The sequence below is a fragment of the Pristis pectinata genome, chromosome 15 (assembly GCF_009764475.1).
Source record: "Pristis pectinata isolate sPriPec2 chromosome 15, sPriPec2.1.pri, whole genome shotgun sequence".
In the NCBI taxonomy this organism is placed as follows: Eukaryota; Metazoa; Chordata; class Chondrichthyes; order Rhinopristiformes; family Pristidae; genus Pristis; species Pristis pectinata.
Window position 1 is genome coordinate 20902713 of NC_067419.1, and position 20511 is coordinate 20923223.

At 39.7% G+C, this 20511-nt stretch overlaps 1 protein-coding gene across 1 annotated transcript; it reads right to left on the reverse strand.

Moving 5' to 3' along the window:
- Positions 1–77: 77 nt before the first annotated feature.
- On the reverse strand, positions 78–20272 carry c15h11orf16 (chromosome 15 C11orf16 homolog). The gene is made up of 11 exons (XM_052029762.1): positions 20003–20272; positions 16521–16578; positions 15852–16206; positions 14076–14294; positions 11842–12201; positions 9913–10046; positions 8255–8408; positions 5588–5816; positions 3665–4381; positions 2381–2542; positions 78–1028 (listed from the first exon to the last, which is right to left on the reverse strand). The coding sequence occupies exons 3-10, from the start codon at positions 15858–15860 to the stop codon at positions 2400–2402; spliced, it is 1965 nt and encodes a 654-aa protein (XP_051885722.1). The 5' UTR covers positions 15861–16206; positions 16521–16578; positions 20003–20272; the 3' UTR covers positions 78–1028; positions 2381–2399.
- Positions 20273–20511: the final 239 nt, after the last annotated feature.

Consider the following 20511-nt stretch of genomic DNA (forward strand, 5'->3'; position numbering starts at 1 on the left):
AATATTCAGGGATGTTGGTAACAATTGTTAGCTTAAATGAGCAGGGTTAAAAGTTGTCAGTGCATTGGTGTTGCAAAACTCTCCACCATAAACTAATAAAATGTAACATCCCAATAATTTGTCTTTGTATTGTTTCTGATTTCATCTGTGCTCACACTGGCTCTTTGAAAGGCCTATCCAGTTAGCTCCACTCCACTGTCCTTAGTCCTGCAAATATTTTTCTATTTTTATGTCAATGTTTCTTTACCCAGTAGTTTTAAATCTGTCCCCACTGATTAATCACCCTTCTGTCACAAGGAGTTTCTCATTAATTACTTTTCTATAACTTTTAGTGATTTTTGAAGGTCTGTAATAAATCTGTGATGGGTTTCTGCATTCTTTGCTTTCTCCAGGCTGAGTTTTAGATTCATCATTTGTCCAATGATCAAGTAGTGACCATTTCAATGCTTAAGAATAGCAATAAGAATGGTCTCTACTGTTTACTATAGGTTAAAATGACATAGCTTTCTGGTGGAAGCTGACAAGCTCTTTTCAGTCTAAATAAATACTCAGCTCACTTTGCTACTTGTATTTTTAGCTGCCTGTGACGGCAGGCTAAGTTGTATGGGGAGAATCCTTCTTGGAGCCCATTCTGCATGTTCAATAATGTAGGAAAACACTTCCCATCCCCCTGTTAATATACTAAAGACAAAAATCTAGCCTATTAGTTCAAAATCCTGGAGAAGTATTCAATAGCTGGGATGTGATTCTTAACAAACACTGTGAGCAGCCAGATGATCATCAGTCCTCAATATTCCTACGCTTATTTGTAATGTAAACTCAGTCATTGTAACAATATAGATGATGCGAAGGTATCAGAAACATGCAGCATATTGATTTAAGATAGGGATGCAATCTTCATCTTTAACCTGCTTAATTCATAAGAAAGTGTTCTTGTTGTATTCATGCTCTTTCCACGCATCTTGCTTCTGTTGATTTTCCCTTTGCTTCATGATTTGTCCAGCAAGTTTACACATGAGCAATTGCTGCTGAAAGTAGATACAAAAAATTAAGTGTTTCAAATAGTAGCAAAATATCAAGCAACACCAACATTGTTCATCAGTTGCAAGAGCCCAGATGATGCATTATAATCCCTCACATCCTCCTCCGCATGACCACTTGCACTGGTTATAGCACATGAATGAATGAGTTCCTGATCCATTTACTAAAATGGCTCACTATATCTGCTTTCAGTGGTGGGTAACACAGCCTGATATACCTTGAGGATATGAAATTTTGCATTGCTTGAATGAAGGAGATTCTTATCACCTGGAGGAGACAGCTACAGTCACCTGCTGGGCTCGTCTTATAGTATCCCTAATTGTTCACGGCTCCCCGCACCATTCCTCCTCATACATAGACCTCCCTTGAATATGCCAGAGTCACTGTGATTCTGAAGTGCACATGAATCTCATAGCAGCACTCAGCAACTATGATAGGACTGCAAATTGATGTGAGAATGCAGACGAGTAGACAACAGCCTTTGATCAACGTCACAAAAATGCTACCCGACTGATATTCCCTCCAGTTGCCCATTCCCTAAAACTACACCAAATCCCAAATTGCACCTACACACTCCTCACCCTCCCAACTCGTTGGGTTTGCTAGAAATGGACAAAAATTCTCCTGAAATTCAGGAATTCTGTGTCTTCTATACCTTTAACAGTTAATATTAGGGTGACTGAAATCTCCCACTATTACTATCCCATTTTTTCTACCTATCAGAAATTTGCCTACAAACTAGCTCCTCTCCCTCCTTTAGACGGTTTGCAAGTTTATATTACATAGGTAAGTAAAAATTAAACCAAAATGAATAAAGGTAGAAGCTAAAATAAAATGTAACCTTTACAGTGTGATTGAATCTGGAACAATATGTTAACAGAATGCAGCTGTGCAACAAGTTGATGCATTCTAGCTCCAAAGTCCGTATGACAAGTGGAATTGTTTCCTTACAGTCCTCATTATTCAGCTTCATTCACATCTCCTTCAGTAATGTAGTAGCTCAGGTAAACTGATGGAATGAACTAGGTTGCGGGTGATACTCGTACTATAGATGTGCCTGGCAAATCCCATCTCCAAAATTAAAAGGCCCGAGTAACTTCCTTCTGAACTTAATTGGTGTTGCAGAGTTCCCCACCATAAATAATGACATTAACTCTACCCAGAAGGTTAAGACCAGCTGGGAGAACATTGTTGATCATCACAGAAGAGGGCAAGAGGGAGAATCTTCTGTCAGTAGGAAACTAGCTAGGGTTAAAGTTTTGAAGCACATATGGGGCTCTTCAAGAAGCTGGCAATTATGTGAAAGAAAATCTGCAAATAAAACAGAACTGAACAGTACCTGACCAGAATCAATATTTTCAGATTTTGATTGGTTCACGTGTTCCTCTGGCAGTGTTGCTAAGCTTCCGTGACTGATCATCCGCAAGTCTTTGCTTCAGTGACCCAGAGGTACAAACATTGGGAAAATGATTGGTTATCACAGATGTTGACTGAGAAGTCCCTGATGAAACAATGGTGAAACAATTACACTTAACATACTGCACATCTGGGTGACAGAGATTTCCAATTTTCTTGGGATAAAACCCAAAGGAATTTTGATGCTTGGTGGGAAAGGGGTTGCAATTTTGGAACAAAACTATATTTTCAACTTTGTTGAACTCAGCTCACCCATCTTGGAGTTGGATGTACTATTCCAAGTTCCTGACCAAAAAGCAAGGTTGGTTCTTCTGTGTCTCAACATCCAAGAGACATTCAATCCAAAATAGCTTACCCAAAAACATCCACCATGTTTCCAGCATCCTGGACGTGTTTGCAAAATTTCTAGGTTTTTGAGATTTTTTTATTAATCTGTGCCTGCAATTTCTGAGAAGGCCAAATTGCATTCACATTTTTCTTGTACATTCATTATTGGATTTTAAGACCCAAGGTCATGTGGTCAGTGAGAAATGAGCTCCTTCCACCCAATGTAAGCAGGAGACCTGAATCACTTTTATAGTCAGGCCTCATTATAATATTCAAGGCCAATGTTAATCATGCTCCTCGCAGGACTGGAAGGTTGAGAAATCTGTTGGACTGCTCAGAGGTGGAGGTGGATGTAACATATTAGGAATAGGACTGAGCTGGGAATTCAAGAATCCAGAGTTATTTAATCTTAACCTAAACCAGGAACTGAACTGTGGGCTGAAAGTAGACATAGATGCCATCTGCTCTTAAAACCAGAATACTGTAGCACCCTTCATTTACACTTGTGCATTAGTCTTCTGCCAGTTACACGTGGGAGTACTGGTTGTTTGAATCAAGATCATCTTGAAATCCATTGAACAAGCCAGTCAAAAAAATTCATGGAATTCTTGTAAACATTTTTCCCACGATTCCTCCTTTCACACTCGAATACAGAGCACTATGCAAATGAAAATTGGCCTTCTTTTTGAGCAGGTTGCTCTGTTAATGCTAAATATTGGAATAATAGAAACTTCAGATTTAAGTGGGAGAGAAATTTAATTCTAATGTGCTGCTGAACAACTATCATTAAACATAGTCAATAACTGAGAATCTTATTTAGTGAGAGGAGGAGTAGATATGGATGAAACACTCTGGTCTTGCAATGGAAATAATTTCTTACCAGTTTTCTTCTGAAGAGAAGCTGAAGGAATTCTTTTCCAAGTATTCTCCTGTTTCACCTCCTTTGTGTAATGAAAGCCATTTACCAGACTTGTGTTTGAAGTACTACCTGCGTTTGTATGCTTATTCCTTTTCAAATCAACCAGGCCAGCAGATTGATATTGTAAGGTTTTCAAGTTACCTAGTTTTTCAATATCCCTCTGAAGCACAGTCATGTTTCCCCTCATAAATTCTGCAGACTTATGTGTCTTTTTCTTCATTGATGAATTTGACCGAAAAGACTGAGAGAGCTTTTTTGTTCCCTCCTGACTCAGTTCTTCTCTAGTCTCCATTGTCCCAGAGATCTTTGCATCTCCATCACCACTCCCAGCAAGAAACCTTGCCTGTGGGTTCAAGTGACTTAGTAGATTATCAGGGATCCTGCACAACCCATGACTGCAATTTGAATGTAGGCCTTGGCATACACAAGGGACCCCGGCGTGGTACTCAAGCTTGAATTCGTCACCACTACTCTGAGAACTTCGGTATCCTGGTGGCACAATCAATGGATAATCAGGGTAAGTTTCCAGAAGCTTTTGTTTAGCCGTGCTGGTCATCTGGAGTTCCAAAACGATTTGCTCAGCCAGGTGCTGAGGGATCCATATTGCTGTTCCAGGAGGAACCTTCTCTGTTTTGCCATTCCAGAAACTTACAACCAACCCTTCACTGCCATCATGATCTGAAAACATTAAAAAAATATTTTTCACTTTTTCTACAGCAAAACTTCCCCTTGCTCCTGCAACAAGATAACTCTTACATGTTTATCAAAACTATATAGCAAAGGTAAGCAACATTCAGACTAAAGTTAAAGGCAGGATAAATGGACTGAATGACATAAAGTCATAGGAGAGATACGGTGCAAAGAGGCAACAATTATTCTCAAACCACAGTTTGAATGATGTGTACAGTTTTGTGTATAATTATGTAATTAAATATAGTGCACAATTTCTGTAGCTGAAGTATGACAAGTACATTGTTTCAAAGTTCAGTTCTGAAGTGACAATGGTGTATTTTATCTGTTATCTACATGCTGAAACCTACAATATTTTGTCAAATATGTGGGACTGAACTTAAGGTTTCAAGACTACAGAAGTCTGAGAAGTGCTAGGAAAAAGTAAAAGTTGACTGATTTTTGGCAGAACAATGAAATGTCACTGGTAGATCCAGAAATTTAGGCATAACTACAACACAGTGCCTTAGAAGAGGCATGCCATCTTCATAAAGACCTCTAGGTGTCAGCCAAGGTGAGTGCACCCAAATTTTACTGAAGTTCACAATGCTTTCTTGCAATACATATAGCCTTTCATTGTAAACTAAGTACAACATCATATACAAAAAAAACTGCTCACTGATCTTCTAGACAAATAAATATACTCATGCTGAAACTACTCATACTTCACTGTTGCTAAAGCAGTGCATTTGCCTGGCGCGCCATCAAAAGTGACACCAGTAATAAGCACATTGCTAAAGTGAGGTAAACAATGCATTTATAAAAACTTGCAAAATAGAGCTGGGATATGTATCGAGATGGTACTTCTCCCATCCTCACAATTCTAACAAATCTCTTCTATCAAGTGCAAGAAAACACCACAAATGACAGGCACCAATGGCTGTAAATTGGTAGGATTTAGCTAGAATTGTAAACTGGGAGACAATCAAACAGTGGGGCAAAAGACCATTGGAGGACTCACCCAGGGTCAGAGCTAATATGGTTGGTTCTCTTTCATTCTGGTAAAATTTTCAATGCCTGGAATGGTGATATCTTAATATGGGAGCTCCTTATTTTACATTAACGAAACTTGTTTTGAAATAATGCCGGCGTCAATAGATCACACATCAGTAACGTGTTTCATACATATCGCTCAATTTTGATGAAGTTCAGTACCTAAATTTGATCCTCGTTCCTCTCTGCCATCTAGAACTGTCCCTGGGCCATACCGTTCCATGTCAGCCTCCCATGGTGCCAAAACTGTGCATCCAGGTCCAATAGCATGCCTTTTTGCATCTTCATAGTGCATTATATCAAAATGTGCTGTTTCCTTCAGGCGACTTTGGGCCTTTTGTTTTATCTTCTTATTTTTATCAAATTCTACCAAAAATCGACCTGGGCATCTCTAAATAAAACAATAGATTATACATCATTAAACATAAAGATATACTTTATGTGCCTCATTCTGGATTTAAAATGGGTAAGCTTTACTAGTAGCTCTGATAGGAAATCACTTCCTCATTAAATGCAAATATACAGGAGATCAATAAATTCAAAGAATTGAATGCATGTCTCAAAATTAGTTTCAAATTCATGGCATCAGTATTGGAGAAAGAGCAATGTGTCTCACTGGGGCATGCCTCATTTGAATCAGGGACCCGTGTTCTGCCATACGGAATGAAGTTATAGATCAGGCTTTAAGTAAATAGTTGGAATGGGGTGGGCTGAGGGGATGGGGGAGAATTGTCAAGGGCAAATTTAGGAAGATAAAAACAAAGCGACAAGGTGACGTTGCAGACTAGTGAAATGGAGTAAGATAAGCAGAGACTGTTGAAAAAGGACAGAGCACACAGACATGAGTATACATCCAATTAGAGGTAGAGCAAGGAAAAATGATAAAAAGTCATAACTGAAAGCACTTTATTGAATGTTCGCATTAATCCTAACAAGATGGGTGAATTAATGGCATAAGCAGAAATAATTGTGCATGATTTACTAGCTGGAAACATAGTTGCAAAGCAACCAGAATGGTGAATTAAATATTCCAAGATACCTAACTTTTAGAAAGCATAGGCAAAATGGAGAAAGAGAGGTAGTGCTGGTAATAGAGGACAGGATAAAAGGCATTAGAGATAAGGGATCTTAGCTTGGAAAATCATAGTCTGGGTGGAGTTGAGAAGTACCAAGAGGTGGAAAACATTGGTGGGAGTTGTCCCCAAACAGTAGTGATAAGGGGTTGACTGTTCAGGTCTGAGAAGAGAAGAAATTTCTTCAAGAGGGTAGTGAATATTAGGAATTCTCTACCTAAAAACATTATGTTGGGTCAGTCACTGTGATTGCTTAAGACTGATTCCTTTAATATTCAAAAATCTAAGTTTGGGATTAGTGCAGGAAATTGGCACTGAGATAAAATATTAGCCATGATCTTATTAAAAGGCAGAACAGGGACAAATGAACTGCATGGTCTACACCTACTTCTGTTTCTTGCATTCATACGTTCTCACAAACACACAGAAGCAGTTGTCCCTAGCAGTCTCTTGAACCTGCTCCTCAATGAAACCAGGGCAGATTGGTTGCTTCACTTTCCTGCCTGATTTCCACAACTTTTGAATCTCCTTTAAACGAAAAATCTATCCCAGCCCTGAACATATTTATTTACTGAACATCTCCAGGGTAAAAATTTCCATACGTTCACAGCCTTGTCAGTGAATACATTTCTTCTCAACTCTTTATCCTGAGACTATGCCCCTAATTTTAGATTCTCCCACTAGGGAAACATCTGCTGAGTATCTATCCTGTCAATCTTATCAAAACCTTACATGTTTCAATAAGATCACCACTTATTCTTCTAAACTCCAGACAGCATAGGCCCAATCTATTCGATCTTTCCTCATAAGGGAATCCATTCAAACCAGGAATCAATCTAGTGGACCTCTACACTGCTTCCAGATAAGGAGGTCAAAACTGTACACAGTGTTCTAAGTGTGATCTCACCAAAGCCAGTACAGTTGAAGAAAGGCATCCCCTAATGTTATAGTCTTTTCCCCCTTGCAGTAAAGTCCAACATTTCATACGTCTTTCTCATTGCTTCCAGCAGATTCATGATAACTTTGTGTTCATTGAAGCAGGTCCTTCTGGATATGAGCATTGACAATTTAAATAATATTCCACTTTTCTATACTTTCTATCTATATGGCTAACCTCACATTTTCTTATACCATACTTCATCAGACATATTTTTTACCCACTCAGTTAACTGGTACACATTCCTTATGTCTTCCTCAAAACTTTACCTTTGAAGCCATCTTCATATCATCAGCAAACTTAAATGTAACACATTAAGTCCCCTCATTTAAGTCATTAATTCAAGTTGTAAATAGTTGAACTCCCAATGCTAATTTCTGTAGCACTCCACTATTTACAGCTTGCCAACTGAAAATTACCCATTATCCCTACCAATAAAGGCATACACGTTAAACTACCCACTTCAGTAACTAAAAATTTATGCCTATTGTCTTAGAAGTAACTGCACAAGTTATTAAGGAGATATAAAATTTGACAAACTAGTGTCCAAAATGTCATTTACATTTTTGCTCCCTATTCTGAATACCTTTGCTTCTATTATATAATTAACTCATTACCTGGAATTCCAATTGAATGGAGGAAGTGACATGAGAACCAATTGGACCAGAAGTTACAAAGAAAGGAGTTATGTCTGCCTGAATACAACTAGATCTCTGTATTTCATATAAATCTAGATCTCAGGAAAATGCTGCTGCTTCAGAATCATGAAGAATGACCTAAGTGTGGCAGAGAAGTACACAAACATAAATCCACTATTACCTCTACTTCTTTGCCAAGTCTTCCCAGATAGTAATATCCATCGTTCCCTCTTCGAGCCAGAACACGAACTCCCCTTATCAGCTCTCCAGCATAGGAATCAATTAAATCTCCTTTTGATTTAACCTTAATGCTTTTGGGATGTAATGTACACCAGCTACATAAAAGAGAGCCATCTTAGTCAGACAGCTTCAGGATACAGAACTTCTGAAAGCCAAACTTGAACTATAAGCAATAGCATTAATGAGAACTTACACATGTAATTGAATTTGATTGATTTTATTCACTGGTAAGTTACAATCTGTACAATTCACCCTGTATTACTATTTCTCAATTTGATTTGGCAGGTCAGGACTTTAGTTTGACCTCAGGACCCTCCCCAGCACAGATCCATTTTCTGGTCAGGGCTTATTAAGCATAATCTGTAGATTGCAGATACGATTTCTGCTAGGAAGGACATTTTGAAATGAAATGACAGAATTCTACTAGTTCAGCAAGGCTTCACCTTAACTTGGGGCCTTAAACAGCTATGTCTGTGGGACAGCTAGAGAGGGAGAAAGCCTCAGTGCCACTTACTATGATCATCTTCCACATAATGTCACCACGAGTAATTAGAACAAAGGCAGGAAGAAAGACAGTCCTCTTGGGAACTTAGTCTTCTTTCTCATTCATTTGCATAATTGGACAGATTACTTTTAATGGATGGACATACATTTAAGAGCAGAACTGACATTTTAGGTTTTCACATGTCACAAAATCACCTAGCTGATGCAAAATGCAAAATCACCAAGAGAGTGGTTTTCTACCATCAGAGTTTTCCAACACTTCCCCAGCCATAAATTTCACCCTCCAGAAACGTGTACTTATCCAAAGCTGCTCTCTACTAAAAACCCATCAATGAACTTCTAAAATTACCATCTTTATTTTTGAATCCCTCCATGACCTCAACCCTCTAAGTGGCTTCCTCCAGTTTTAGATCCCTCTGAGAAACTTTTGCTTTCCTCCAACTCCTTAACTGTGTTGTACTTTTGATTTGTTCTTTTCACCAATGATGGCTATATTTTCAGCTATCTACGCATATACTCTGAAATCCCCTCCCTAGACCTCTCCCCTCTCTACTTCTCCCTCCTCCTTTAAGATACTGGGGGCAGGCACGGTAGTGTAGCGGTTAGTGTAATGGTATTACAGCGCCAGCGACCCGGGTTCAATTCCAGCCGCTGTCTGTAAGGAGTTTGTACGTTCTCCCTGTGACTGCATGGGTTTCCTCCGGGTGCTCCAGTTTCCTCCCACATTCCAAAGACGTACAGGTTAGGAAGTTGTGGGCATGCTATGTTGGCGCTGGAAGCGTGGCAGCACTTGCAGGCTGCCCCAGAACATTCTAGGCAAAGATGCATTGATGTACATGTGACTAATAAAGATATCTTATACTCTTTAAAACTGATCACTTTGACCAAGCTTTCGGTCACCTGTCCTAATAACTCCTCAGGTGCTCAGTGCCAATTGAAACACCTCAGGATGTTTTACCATGCTACACAGAGTTCATTAATGTCAGTACAAATCCACATTATTCCATCCTTGGTGCTGATCAGAAGTCAAAGCTGAAATATTACTCATTAACTAAGTAAAATATAAATATTATGTTGGTGTCCCTTATGCCATACCTGAAAGGCACAACTATGTGTTGCAGTCCAGATGGATCATAGCAGTCTCTATTCAGTGCTGGAAAGATACTACAGTACTTTGAGCAATATAGTCCCAAGGGGTCAAAGGAGTCAACTTCATAGACTGGGATGAGCTGCAAAAGAAGATAGTACGACAGTTCCAAACGTAAATATATAATAATTACTTATTATATATAAAAATATTTGCTAAAATTTGTTTTAATATTTGGAATCATAACAATTAAAATGGTAAAGCACAATCTGTTTTAGGACAGCACGCAGTGCCTACTGAGTGTCATGTCTAAGCAGCATGGACTCTGGTGAGTATGGGGATAATTTCATTCTAAATATATATTTATTTAATTTAGTTTTATCTTTATACTTTCCTAACCTTGTAATTTTCATTCATAGGGGTAAGCAAGTAGTATGAAGTGGTAAACTAGAAGCCTGTTACCTGCCAGGTCAATGGTAACTGGATAGATTAAGTCAAGTGACTGAGAACTTGTAATAAATGGGAATACAAGTCTATAGGTTTTGCAAAGCTATTTAGCACAGCACACAGTGTCCACTAAGTGTAGTCTCTTTGGATAGTAGACTTTGATGATGCAAGGGTAATGGTGCAGCTTAATATTTAAAAAAAACTACATGAATATATTTGTTTTCAATCTTGATCTCTGATGCTATCTGTGTGAGGTTTCCAAGTTCTCTCTGTGACTGTGGGTTTCCTCCAGGTGTTCTGGTTTCCTCCCACATCTCAAAGATGTGCTGGTAGATTAATTGACTACTGCACATTATCCCGAGTGTAGATGGATGGATGGATCGGGGGAAATTTTTTTTTACATATTGCAAATGAGGAAGCCGTTTACATTTCAAAAACAGTTAGCAGAATACTGGTTAACATAAGAGGTGGGAATTTCTAGGACTTTATTACAGTTCAAGGGAAGTACTGAATAAACATATTAAATTTAAAGATGCTTATTCCAATAGGACATTTTAATCTCCGGGAGTATTGATGTGAATAATTAGGAAAGAAGAACAATGCCAAATAATTCTACAGACTTTTAAATTCTGCACTCCTAATGGGTGTGCTGCATCGTTGGTTGTGGGCCTTCCAGTGAAAACTTCAGAAGGTCCAAGGAAATGTCCTGCCAGAACCAGAGGGTGGTTGGGGCTGAAGGTGAGGGTGGAGGAGAGGTCAGTGTTCAAGTAGGTGGCTGGAAGACGGAGATCAAGGCATCCAACAGGGGTCTGGAGATTGCTGGGTCAAGGGCCTGGGCCAACTGGAGAATCAGGAGGATATTGTTGGGGCAGGTGGGGTTTCATGACCAGGGACGATCAACTGGTTAGGGGAGGAGTGGGTGGAGGATGTGATATCAGTGGGTGTATATAGCTTGAGTGGGGGGTGGGGTGGGGGGGGGGAAGATGCAGTTGTCAAGCCTCAAGAGATAACTGGAATTGGGAGGTTAGTGTGAATAGGAGCTGAGTTTTATACTGTGGTGGAGGATAGAGGCCTGAAGGATAAGTCCCAGTCAGCTGCTGCATAAAGATCTAGTTATTATGACTGCCCAAAGGTGGATGCTCCTGAGACAACATGGTATAATTTCCTGGGTAATGCTCTAAAGGCAGCATGTTAGCAATGCAAGCAAAAACTTTAGCAAGGAAGTTTCTGGTAACATTCCCCAGAGTGATGTGAAATGACCTAGAAATAGTCATCAATTTTCACCTCACGAGAAGTACATTTTCAATTGCAGGGCTAAAATAAAGAGCCCCATTTCTCGATTTATGTTTGTTATACATGCTCGCCATCATAAAGCAATTATTGTAGGGCTGATCTGCTTCAGACTGTAAAAGAGCCTTGAAATCACAAACATTGAAGAATCTGTAAATACAAATAGCTGATGTTGTAATGTTAAATATTTTGAAACCCACTTGTTCTACTGATCCAGTTCTGTGGACCCCTGCTGCTTGAAATGAAGCACCCGTCAGCCATGCTATCTTTTCCAAGAACTCGTGAGCCTCAATCCTGCTACAATTTTCCATCGTATAAAGTGTGTGTACTGGTCGTCCTTTTGCTGCAAACGTCAACACAGTGTAGATTTTACGAGGGTTGATGTCAAGTTTTCCATCAGTCATTAGGTAAACAGCATCACTGGTGGGATCATCCAAGGCAACAGCTAATGCATGCTGCATGTTTCTACCAGTTTTGCATTCCAGAGATTTGATCCATGGGATAGTTTTCTCTACAGTTTGAGGTGTACAACCAATCAAATTGTCACAGTACTTTTTAACCTAGTGGAAAAGTAAACAAATAAAGACACATTTAGTGACTTATCAGAATTGCAAGAAACCATAAATGTTGAACTGAGCAGACAGTGGATCCTTTAGATAGGTGTTATTTATCTGATGGGCACAATCTATTGTGTGGGACTATCTGAGCATGCAGCTAGCAACCATGGAAGTAGTGGAGTAAGTGCTTAACTCAACAAATGAGCTTCTGTGGCTTCACAGGGATTTACCTACATTTTGGAGAAGCAGCAGTGTGGACTGGCACTTCTAGGCACTGTAAAGATGGAGGGCAAAGTTCCCTCTCCCAATTAACATACTTTAATAACAACTACAGAAAAATACTCTCTACTCTACTAGTATGTCTCTTCCTTTACTACCCCAACCATCTTATGCTTTCTCAGAGGATTATTTTAGGTTGTATGTAGGCACTGAGCTGTGAGTGCCCCTGATCTACAAACTAGATCACCCCTAGATTAAAACCCCAAACTCAGCGCAGCGCGTGCTGTATATCCTCAAGAAGACTGGTGCAAAGGTCACAGGAAATTGGTCTTCTGGTATAAAATTGCTTGTTACCAACAAGCTAGAAACCACATTAATAGAGATAAGCCACCAAGCCATAGCACAGAAACAGGTTCTTTGGCCCTCTGAGTCCATATCAAGCACCTATTTTTACTCTAATCTTGCTATAGATCATTTTATCCTCAAAAGTGCCATCAACTCGCCCCCAGATTCTATCACTCACCTACATAATAGGGGCAATTTACAATGGCCAACTAACCTATCAGCCACACAACATTGGGATGTGGGAGGAAACCAGAGCACCCAGAGGAACCTCACATGGTCATAGGGAGAATGTGCAAAGTACACACAGAGAGCACTGGAGGTCAGGGTCCAAACTAGGTTGCTGGAGCTGTGAGACAACAGCCCACCAGCTGTGCCACTGTACTTGTCAAAGTTGTCAGCACAAGGAGGTAACTGTTATTCAAGGGTCAAGAATGATGTCCAGCAGGAGCTGCAAATTTAACCTGTGCCTGGAGCATCTTACTTTAAAGAAGTAGCCTCCTGTGGTTCCTTTAGGGACTGTTGGCTTGGCTACCGAGCACCTGAGAATGCTGGCCAAAGCACACATGCTATATTCATGTCACAATGGATCAAATGGTTATTGTATTAATGAAGTGCAAAAACAGCAGTAATGAGGAATTCCGCAGTCAGAAGGCAGGGTCAGTATTTTTCCAGGGCAATCAAGGTTCACAGATATGCATGTCTTCTAAGTGCAGTGTAAATGATATTCCAGAGTGGGTACAAAAGAATTTGGCTAAGGAAAGAGGGTAACCTAGAGTTACGGTGGAGGTCAAAACCAATGACAAAAGAGGAAATAAAACTAGCGCCTTTGAAGGAAGTTGGTAATGTCAGCATTATACTCTGTAGCAATGGCAAGATAAGTGAGTAAATGCTTGGCTGGAGAAATGATGCTGGACGGGACAGCTTAGACTCTTAGGAAATTAGGACCAGTTTTGGAGTAGGACAGTGGCAATGCTTCTTCCAAAAGCTGAAATCTTTATCTCACAAGGAATTTAATCATTTGATCATTCATTTAGACAGATGTTTTCATTTAAAGACGAGGAAGAAAATGTTATGGAAGATGGAGTGGCAAGAAAAGCCAGCAAATGTAGAAATGAAAAGGTATTGTGGAGGGGATGGAGTAAAAGGATAACAGTGGGAAAATTCTACTGATAAATCTGGTAGAGATCTAAGTGGAAAAGCCACTGGGCCTTAATGACAAATACTTAAGAATGTAATTTTCAAACAACATCGATGCAATTTAGTATTGAGCTTGAGTAGAGAAGCGCCAGCAAGCAACTTATTGCACTAAGTACCTTGCCAGAAAATGCGATGATGTTGAATTTGCATTCAGTCATTGTGTAGGCCCGTGCGAACAAGATCTGAATCAGGTGGTACTTCGCTGCATCCAGAATGGATTGCATACTCACAGATGTATCCAGAACAAAGGTTATATTCTTTTCTTTTATATCTCTCAGTAGAATCATAGAACTCCCTGTACAAAACAAAGGTGATCGGACCGGCATAACAATTCCCTGAAATGGAAAAATACAATTGATTTTATAGCACCAGTTCAACTTCCTTTCTCTCCAAGTCATGCCTAGATCCCAGAAGTCGGCACAGCCTGTAGCTTGGCTTCTGAAGGAACATTCTATCTCTAAGGTATTCTGTCCAATGGGAAAATTATACTTCTAAAGCATTACTTTTAACACCAATCTAAATCCTCCAGAAATATTAGACAACGTCATTTTCTCTCTTTCCAAAATATTGCAATCAATACAGATCTGGTACCTCCAAACTAATCCAGCAAACAATAATTTTCCACAATACCACATTCTACAATTTCCAAGCATTACAGCCAACCCCACCAATAGTTGATATAGTAAGGAAAGCCTCTTTTATGTTCACAAAAATTATCTTATAGCCCTTATCATTACAATGAATGTCAAACAAGATGGCAAAGGGGAACTAGGAAGAAGTTTGGGAGGAAATTGATAGTCAACAAAACAAGTTATAAGATATTTTAAAGCATGGGAATCAAGAGGAACTCCTGGAAGCAAAAGTGGAGTAAAAGAACAATGAACAGTCCAATATTAAAGAAGTGCAGCTCATAAGCAATGATTTAAGACTGGAGAAGATAGCTAAACAAAAGCAATGGATGAAGCTTAAGAAATATTTGAAGTATGGTGAAGAAAAATAAACCAAGAATGAACCAATGGACTATGCCTAACTATGCAGGAAGGAAGAAGTTAATTAAGAAAATCTTGTTTGTATTGAACTGTTATTAATTGAATCTGCAGAGCAGAATAAACTGCAGATGTCAGATTTTGGTCAACATATTTAGCTTGGCAACTATCTTTGTTCTCTAAAATTTATAACCAATAGCAACTTATAATCTGCCAAGAATAAAACTCACACACATAGTCTACAATCTCTAAGGTATAACAGCAATAGCCAAATGAAAATCAAACACTAACCATTTCTCTTGCCACTGCCTGATATACTGATTTTTTTCAGCATTTTCTGTTTTTGTTTATTGTTTCCAAAGTATAATACTGAAATCTGTCTTTCAAAGTTAACATCAAACAAAAATGATCACTTCCAAAGTACTACTTTTATTAATACTATGTATACCTAGTGAATAACACCTTTGAATTACATCCTAGATTGTGATAATTACTGCAGTCACGGAAAATTTTATTGTGATCGTTCAGCATTTTATGGAACCACCTTAATTCTTGCAAGATCTTATTTATATTTCTTTCTCTGCAGCTGAACTTTAAGGATAAAAACAACATAACAGTATGTTTTACATTAATGAATGATGATGAAGGGCGTAAAGACATTTCCTGCCCACACAATAGTATGTATGTGTGAGTGGTGCATTTACGTGCATGTATGCCAAGACATGTCTCCATTCATGGCTCAATTGGACAGGGCACTGTTTAGTGTGGTATTAAGAAAAACAACCTAGCTAAGTCCTACATTATATTCACAATCTATGTTGGATTAGTTGACCTGTGTTTCAGGTACTACAATAGATATCAACATTCTAAGCTGAGCAAGAGAAATGTCAGCTGGTGTTCACAAACCTGATCCATGTCCAAAGACTGTTGCTGCAAAATGCAAGTACAATCAGCAGATTTGGAGAAGACTAGATACAGCTGCACATCCCCATTACAGTCTTTTAGCTAACTGACACTTACAATCCACACCCCATAGAGTAGTCATGTTGTTGGAACCCAGTGAGAAGCTGGGGCTTGTGGAACCACTGTTCAGTAAGATTCACATCTTCAGAAATAAGAAAAAATTGATGATGGCGATGTTAGAGGTATATATATCACTGTAGCGATCTGCAGAGAAAGAGCCATCCAGCAAGATTTAAAGCTGCTCCACAAGTTTAAATTGAAGTTGTCAGTATTCATACTCCAGAGAATGAGCCTGCATCTGAAACATAAAGATAAAAGCATTTAGTAAAAAGGTTGTTTCGAGGCAGCTTCATTTCAAGTACTGCCATGGCTTGTTGACTTGTATAAAAAGACCAACATTTTTGTAGCCTGCATTTGTTGGGCAGGAGCAAGCATCAAGTAAATTATGCAAGGAATATTTTGTGTACATTGTAAAATAAAGAGTACAAATTCTACCTTCATTTATATATAACGCCTGCCCATTAGAAACATTGAACAAAATTCTACAGCAAAGAGGGACTCACAACAGGATAAAATAATCTTTCTCCCGAGTAATAACTGATTTCTTCTTACCTTTTGTATACCTTCTCTGTCCACTATTCTGCTTGTAGCTCTATGTCCAGCTCAATATCTGTAAATAAATATTAGCTTATAAAAATATTAACTATCAATTTCTCTGAAGCTTATATTAGGCCTTATCTCCCGGCATGTTGGAATTTCTCTCAATCCACCACTCTACAGATATATCTTCTCTTTGCTGCCTTCATTATTCTTTTTCTTTAGCACATCTGTCTCTAATGTTGCATCTAGAACTTTCCATATGTATTGTTTCTTTATGTTTGTACTTTTCATACATTTCTCTCTTCCATGTTTCCTCCTTTACAAATATATCTTACTATAATTGCACACATCTATTTCAAAATACCTGAGTATTTGTCTGTCTGTAACTTTCCAACTCCTTTTGAGATTGTCTATTGTTGTTTGTAATTCCACATTCTATATTGCCATTTTGATTTCTAGATATTATCTCAGTATCTCTGCATACCTGTGCCCTTCAGTCTCTCTTGGTTTCTATGTTCAAGCCTCTATCTAATGAGTCTGTGTTTCTTTTGTTACCTGGGAGACCACAAACACAAACAAAGATTGTTCCAGTCTCTCATTACAGGGGTAGATTCAAATTACTTCTACTACGCATGTTGTATGATTCTCCAACTAAACATTCATCTGCTATGTGCACCACTGGCAGCTACAACTGTGGGAAGTTTTATTTTAAATCAAAACTGAACTATCTTCAGTGACTGAATCACAAAATGAATTGAACTGTTAACGTAATTTCAACAATGTGATATTAGGATCCCACTTCACTGAATGTTACATAGATACAGCCAATCCTGTACCCAAGACAGATGTATATATTCGATGAATGCACATGCAAATGTTAACACACATTGCTAAATGCATTATTCACACATCAATCACTAAAGACAATCTCTATCAATCAACATTTATCCTTAACTTTCAGTGATTGATCTCACCATTGCTCATTTACACCTCTGCATGCTTCAGGCCCGTATTTTACAGCTGGCACACACTTACCATGACATTCACATCATCCAAAACACATCACACAAAACACAGTGGTATATTCTCCTTTCACTTTCAGGGCAAGGTGGCACACAGGCAGGGACAGAAGCTGGTCACCACTGCGAAATAGGTACACCTGTACTTCCTTACCTGCTTGGAATACCCACGGCTAAGGTTGTGTCCAGCAATTGGAAGAAATAATAGAAGATGACTGTATCCTCAGACTTAATCCTCCTTTTCACATCCATGACGTCTTATTTGAAAAAGAAGTTACATCAGATACTATGCACTTAATAGTCTAGGTTCTTTACAGTACTAAGTTCATGGTATCTGATGTAACTTCTTTTTTCCCCTTTACCCTATCCACTATGGACCTTTATCACTATGATCCCAGAAAACCTTGACCCACTGCAATTCACCTACGGCAGACACCATCTCCCTGGCCCTACACTCAATCACTGGAGCACCTGGACAATAAAGACATGTACATTACACTATTGTTTATTGACTACAGCTCTGCCTTCAATACTATAATTCCAAACAAACTCATCTCCAAACTCCAAGACCTGGGACTTAACACCTCCCTCTGCAACTGGATCCTTGATTTCCTGACCAACAGACCACAATCAGTAAGACACAACCACCTCCGGCACGATTATTTTCAACATTGGTGCCACAAGTCTGCGTCATCAGCCCCCCGCTCTACTCCCTATACACTCATAGCCAGATTCTGCTCTAACACCATCTACAAGTTTGCAGATGATACCACTGTAGTGGGCCGTATCTCAAATAACAATGAGTCGGGGTACAAGAAGGAGATAGAGAGCTCAGTGATATGGTGTCATGACAACAACCTTTCCCTCAACGTCAGCAAAACAAAAGAGTGGTCATTGACTCCAGGAAGGGGGGCAGTGCACATGTACCTGTCTACATCAACGGTGCTGAGGTCAAGAGGGTTCAGAACTTCAAGTTCCTAGGAGTGAACATCACCGATAGCCTGTCCTGGTCCAACCATGTAGATGCCATGGCCAAGAAAACTCACCAGCACCTCCACTTCCTTAGGAGGGTAAAGAAATTTGGCATGTCCCCCTTGACACTCACCAATTTTTACTGACGCATCATAGAAAGCATCCTATCTGGATGCATCACGGTTTGGTATAGCAATTGCTCTGCCCGGGACTGCAAGAAACTGCAGAGTTGTAGACACAGCTCAGCACATCACGGAAACCGGCCTCCCCTCCATGGACTCTGTCTATACTTCTCACTGCCTCGGTAAAGCAGCCAGCATAATCAAAGACCCCACTGACCCGGGATATTCTGTCTTCTCCCCTCTCCCATCAGGCAGAAGATACAAAAACCTGAAAGCACATACCACCAGGCTTAAGGACAGCTTCTATCCTGCCGTTATAAGACTATTGAACAGTTCCCTAGTACGATAAGATGGACTCTTGACCTCACGATCTACCTTGTTATGACCTTGCACCTTATTGTCTACCTGCACTGCACTTTTCTGTAACTGTAACACTTTATTCTGCATTCTGTGTTGTTTTATCTTGTACTACCTCAGTGCACTACGTAATGAATTGATCTGTATGAACGGTATGCAAGACAAATCTTTCACTGTACTTCGATACAAGTGACAATAATAAACCAATTCCAATCCCTTTGCATCAAAGGGGCTTTAGATATGGCAATCCCACCCTTGCTTCTTTAAAGGATCATATTTACCCTGAACCCATTGAATTTCCTTCTTAAATGCCTGTTATAGCTGAGATGCTTAATCAAGAATCAAGTCCTTTTCTGGCATTTCACTTCTCAGCCTAGTTAAATTGGCCCTTTCCCAATTCAGTACTACTATTTTATCTTTGGCCTTTTCAATAACTATACTAAATCCATCTGAATTGTTATCACCACGTCAAAGTGTCCTCCTACTGGTACTCCTTCCACCTATCGGGCTTCATTCCCTAAAACTAAATGCAGAATTTCCCCTACTGTTGTTGGGGCTTAGTAAATACTGGTTCAAAGAGTTTTACAGTTTAGCAATATTACACCCCTCTATATCTTTTACATTGACTAGTGTCCCTGTTAAAACTTCCACCCTGTTTTTACACATAAGAAATTTGCTTTGGACTGTTTATGGGTCTACAATCCATCTCCAGGTAACAAACAAATTCCGTTTTTACAGACGTCCTTGAGTCAATTTTGTCCACAAGTCAAAAAATACACACTTGATATGGCAACCATACCTCCACAATATTGCAATGAATGGCATCAAAAGCACGTAAGACTGTTAAGAAAAGAATTACTAAAACTGGAGACAGAGGGAGGGGAAACTAATTTTGTTGTTCATACGAATGAACATATATGCGTATGTACAATTTAATAGTATTATGGGAGCTTGTTTGTATGCAGACGCTGTAACCCGGGAACGACCTGTATTGTACACTCCTAACAATGAGCGTACTGCCGACCTTAGTTTGGATCTAGGGTCTCTCCAAGGCTAGTTCTCACTTTGTCCTGGGACTGACCGAGGGTCAGCACAGTTGTGGCCCTGAATTGAATCAGAGGTCCCCTGAGCGTTCCTTGCCACGGAAACTGATTGATCTTTGTCCTGATCTTGCATTGGATCCGGACGCTGGCTGACCTGGTCCCACGTAAATACTTTATCCCGAATGTTGACGCTTTCTCGTCTCCTTTCTGTGCAGTCTGCTTGCCTTAGAACCTACTTGTTGCAAAGCCAAGTCCTGTGCATTCAACTCGCCCTGTGCCTCGGCAACCCCCCCTGACCTAGCCCGGGAGTCTAGCCCTGAGCACATCACCCTAGCCCGCCCACTAACCGAGTCCAATGCTGGACTGACACCTCAACCCAGGGTCCGGACATCAACGGAGCCCCGCCCCGCGATCCGGACATTAACGAAGCACCAACCCGGCGTCCGTACAATGAACCCCGCCCCCCGGTCCGGACACCAACGGAGCCCCG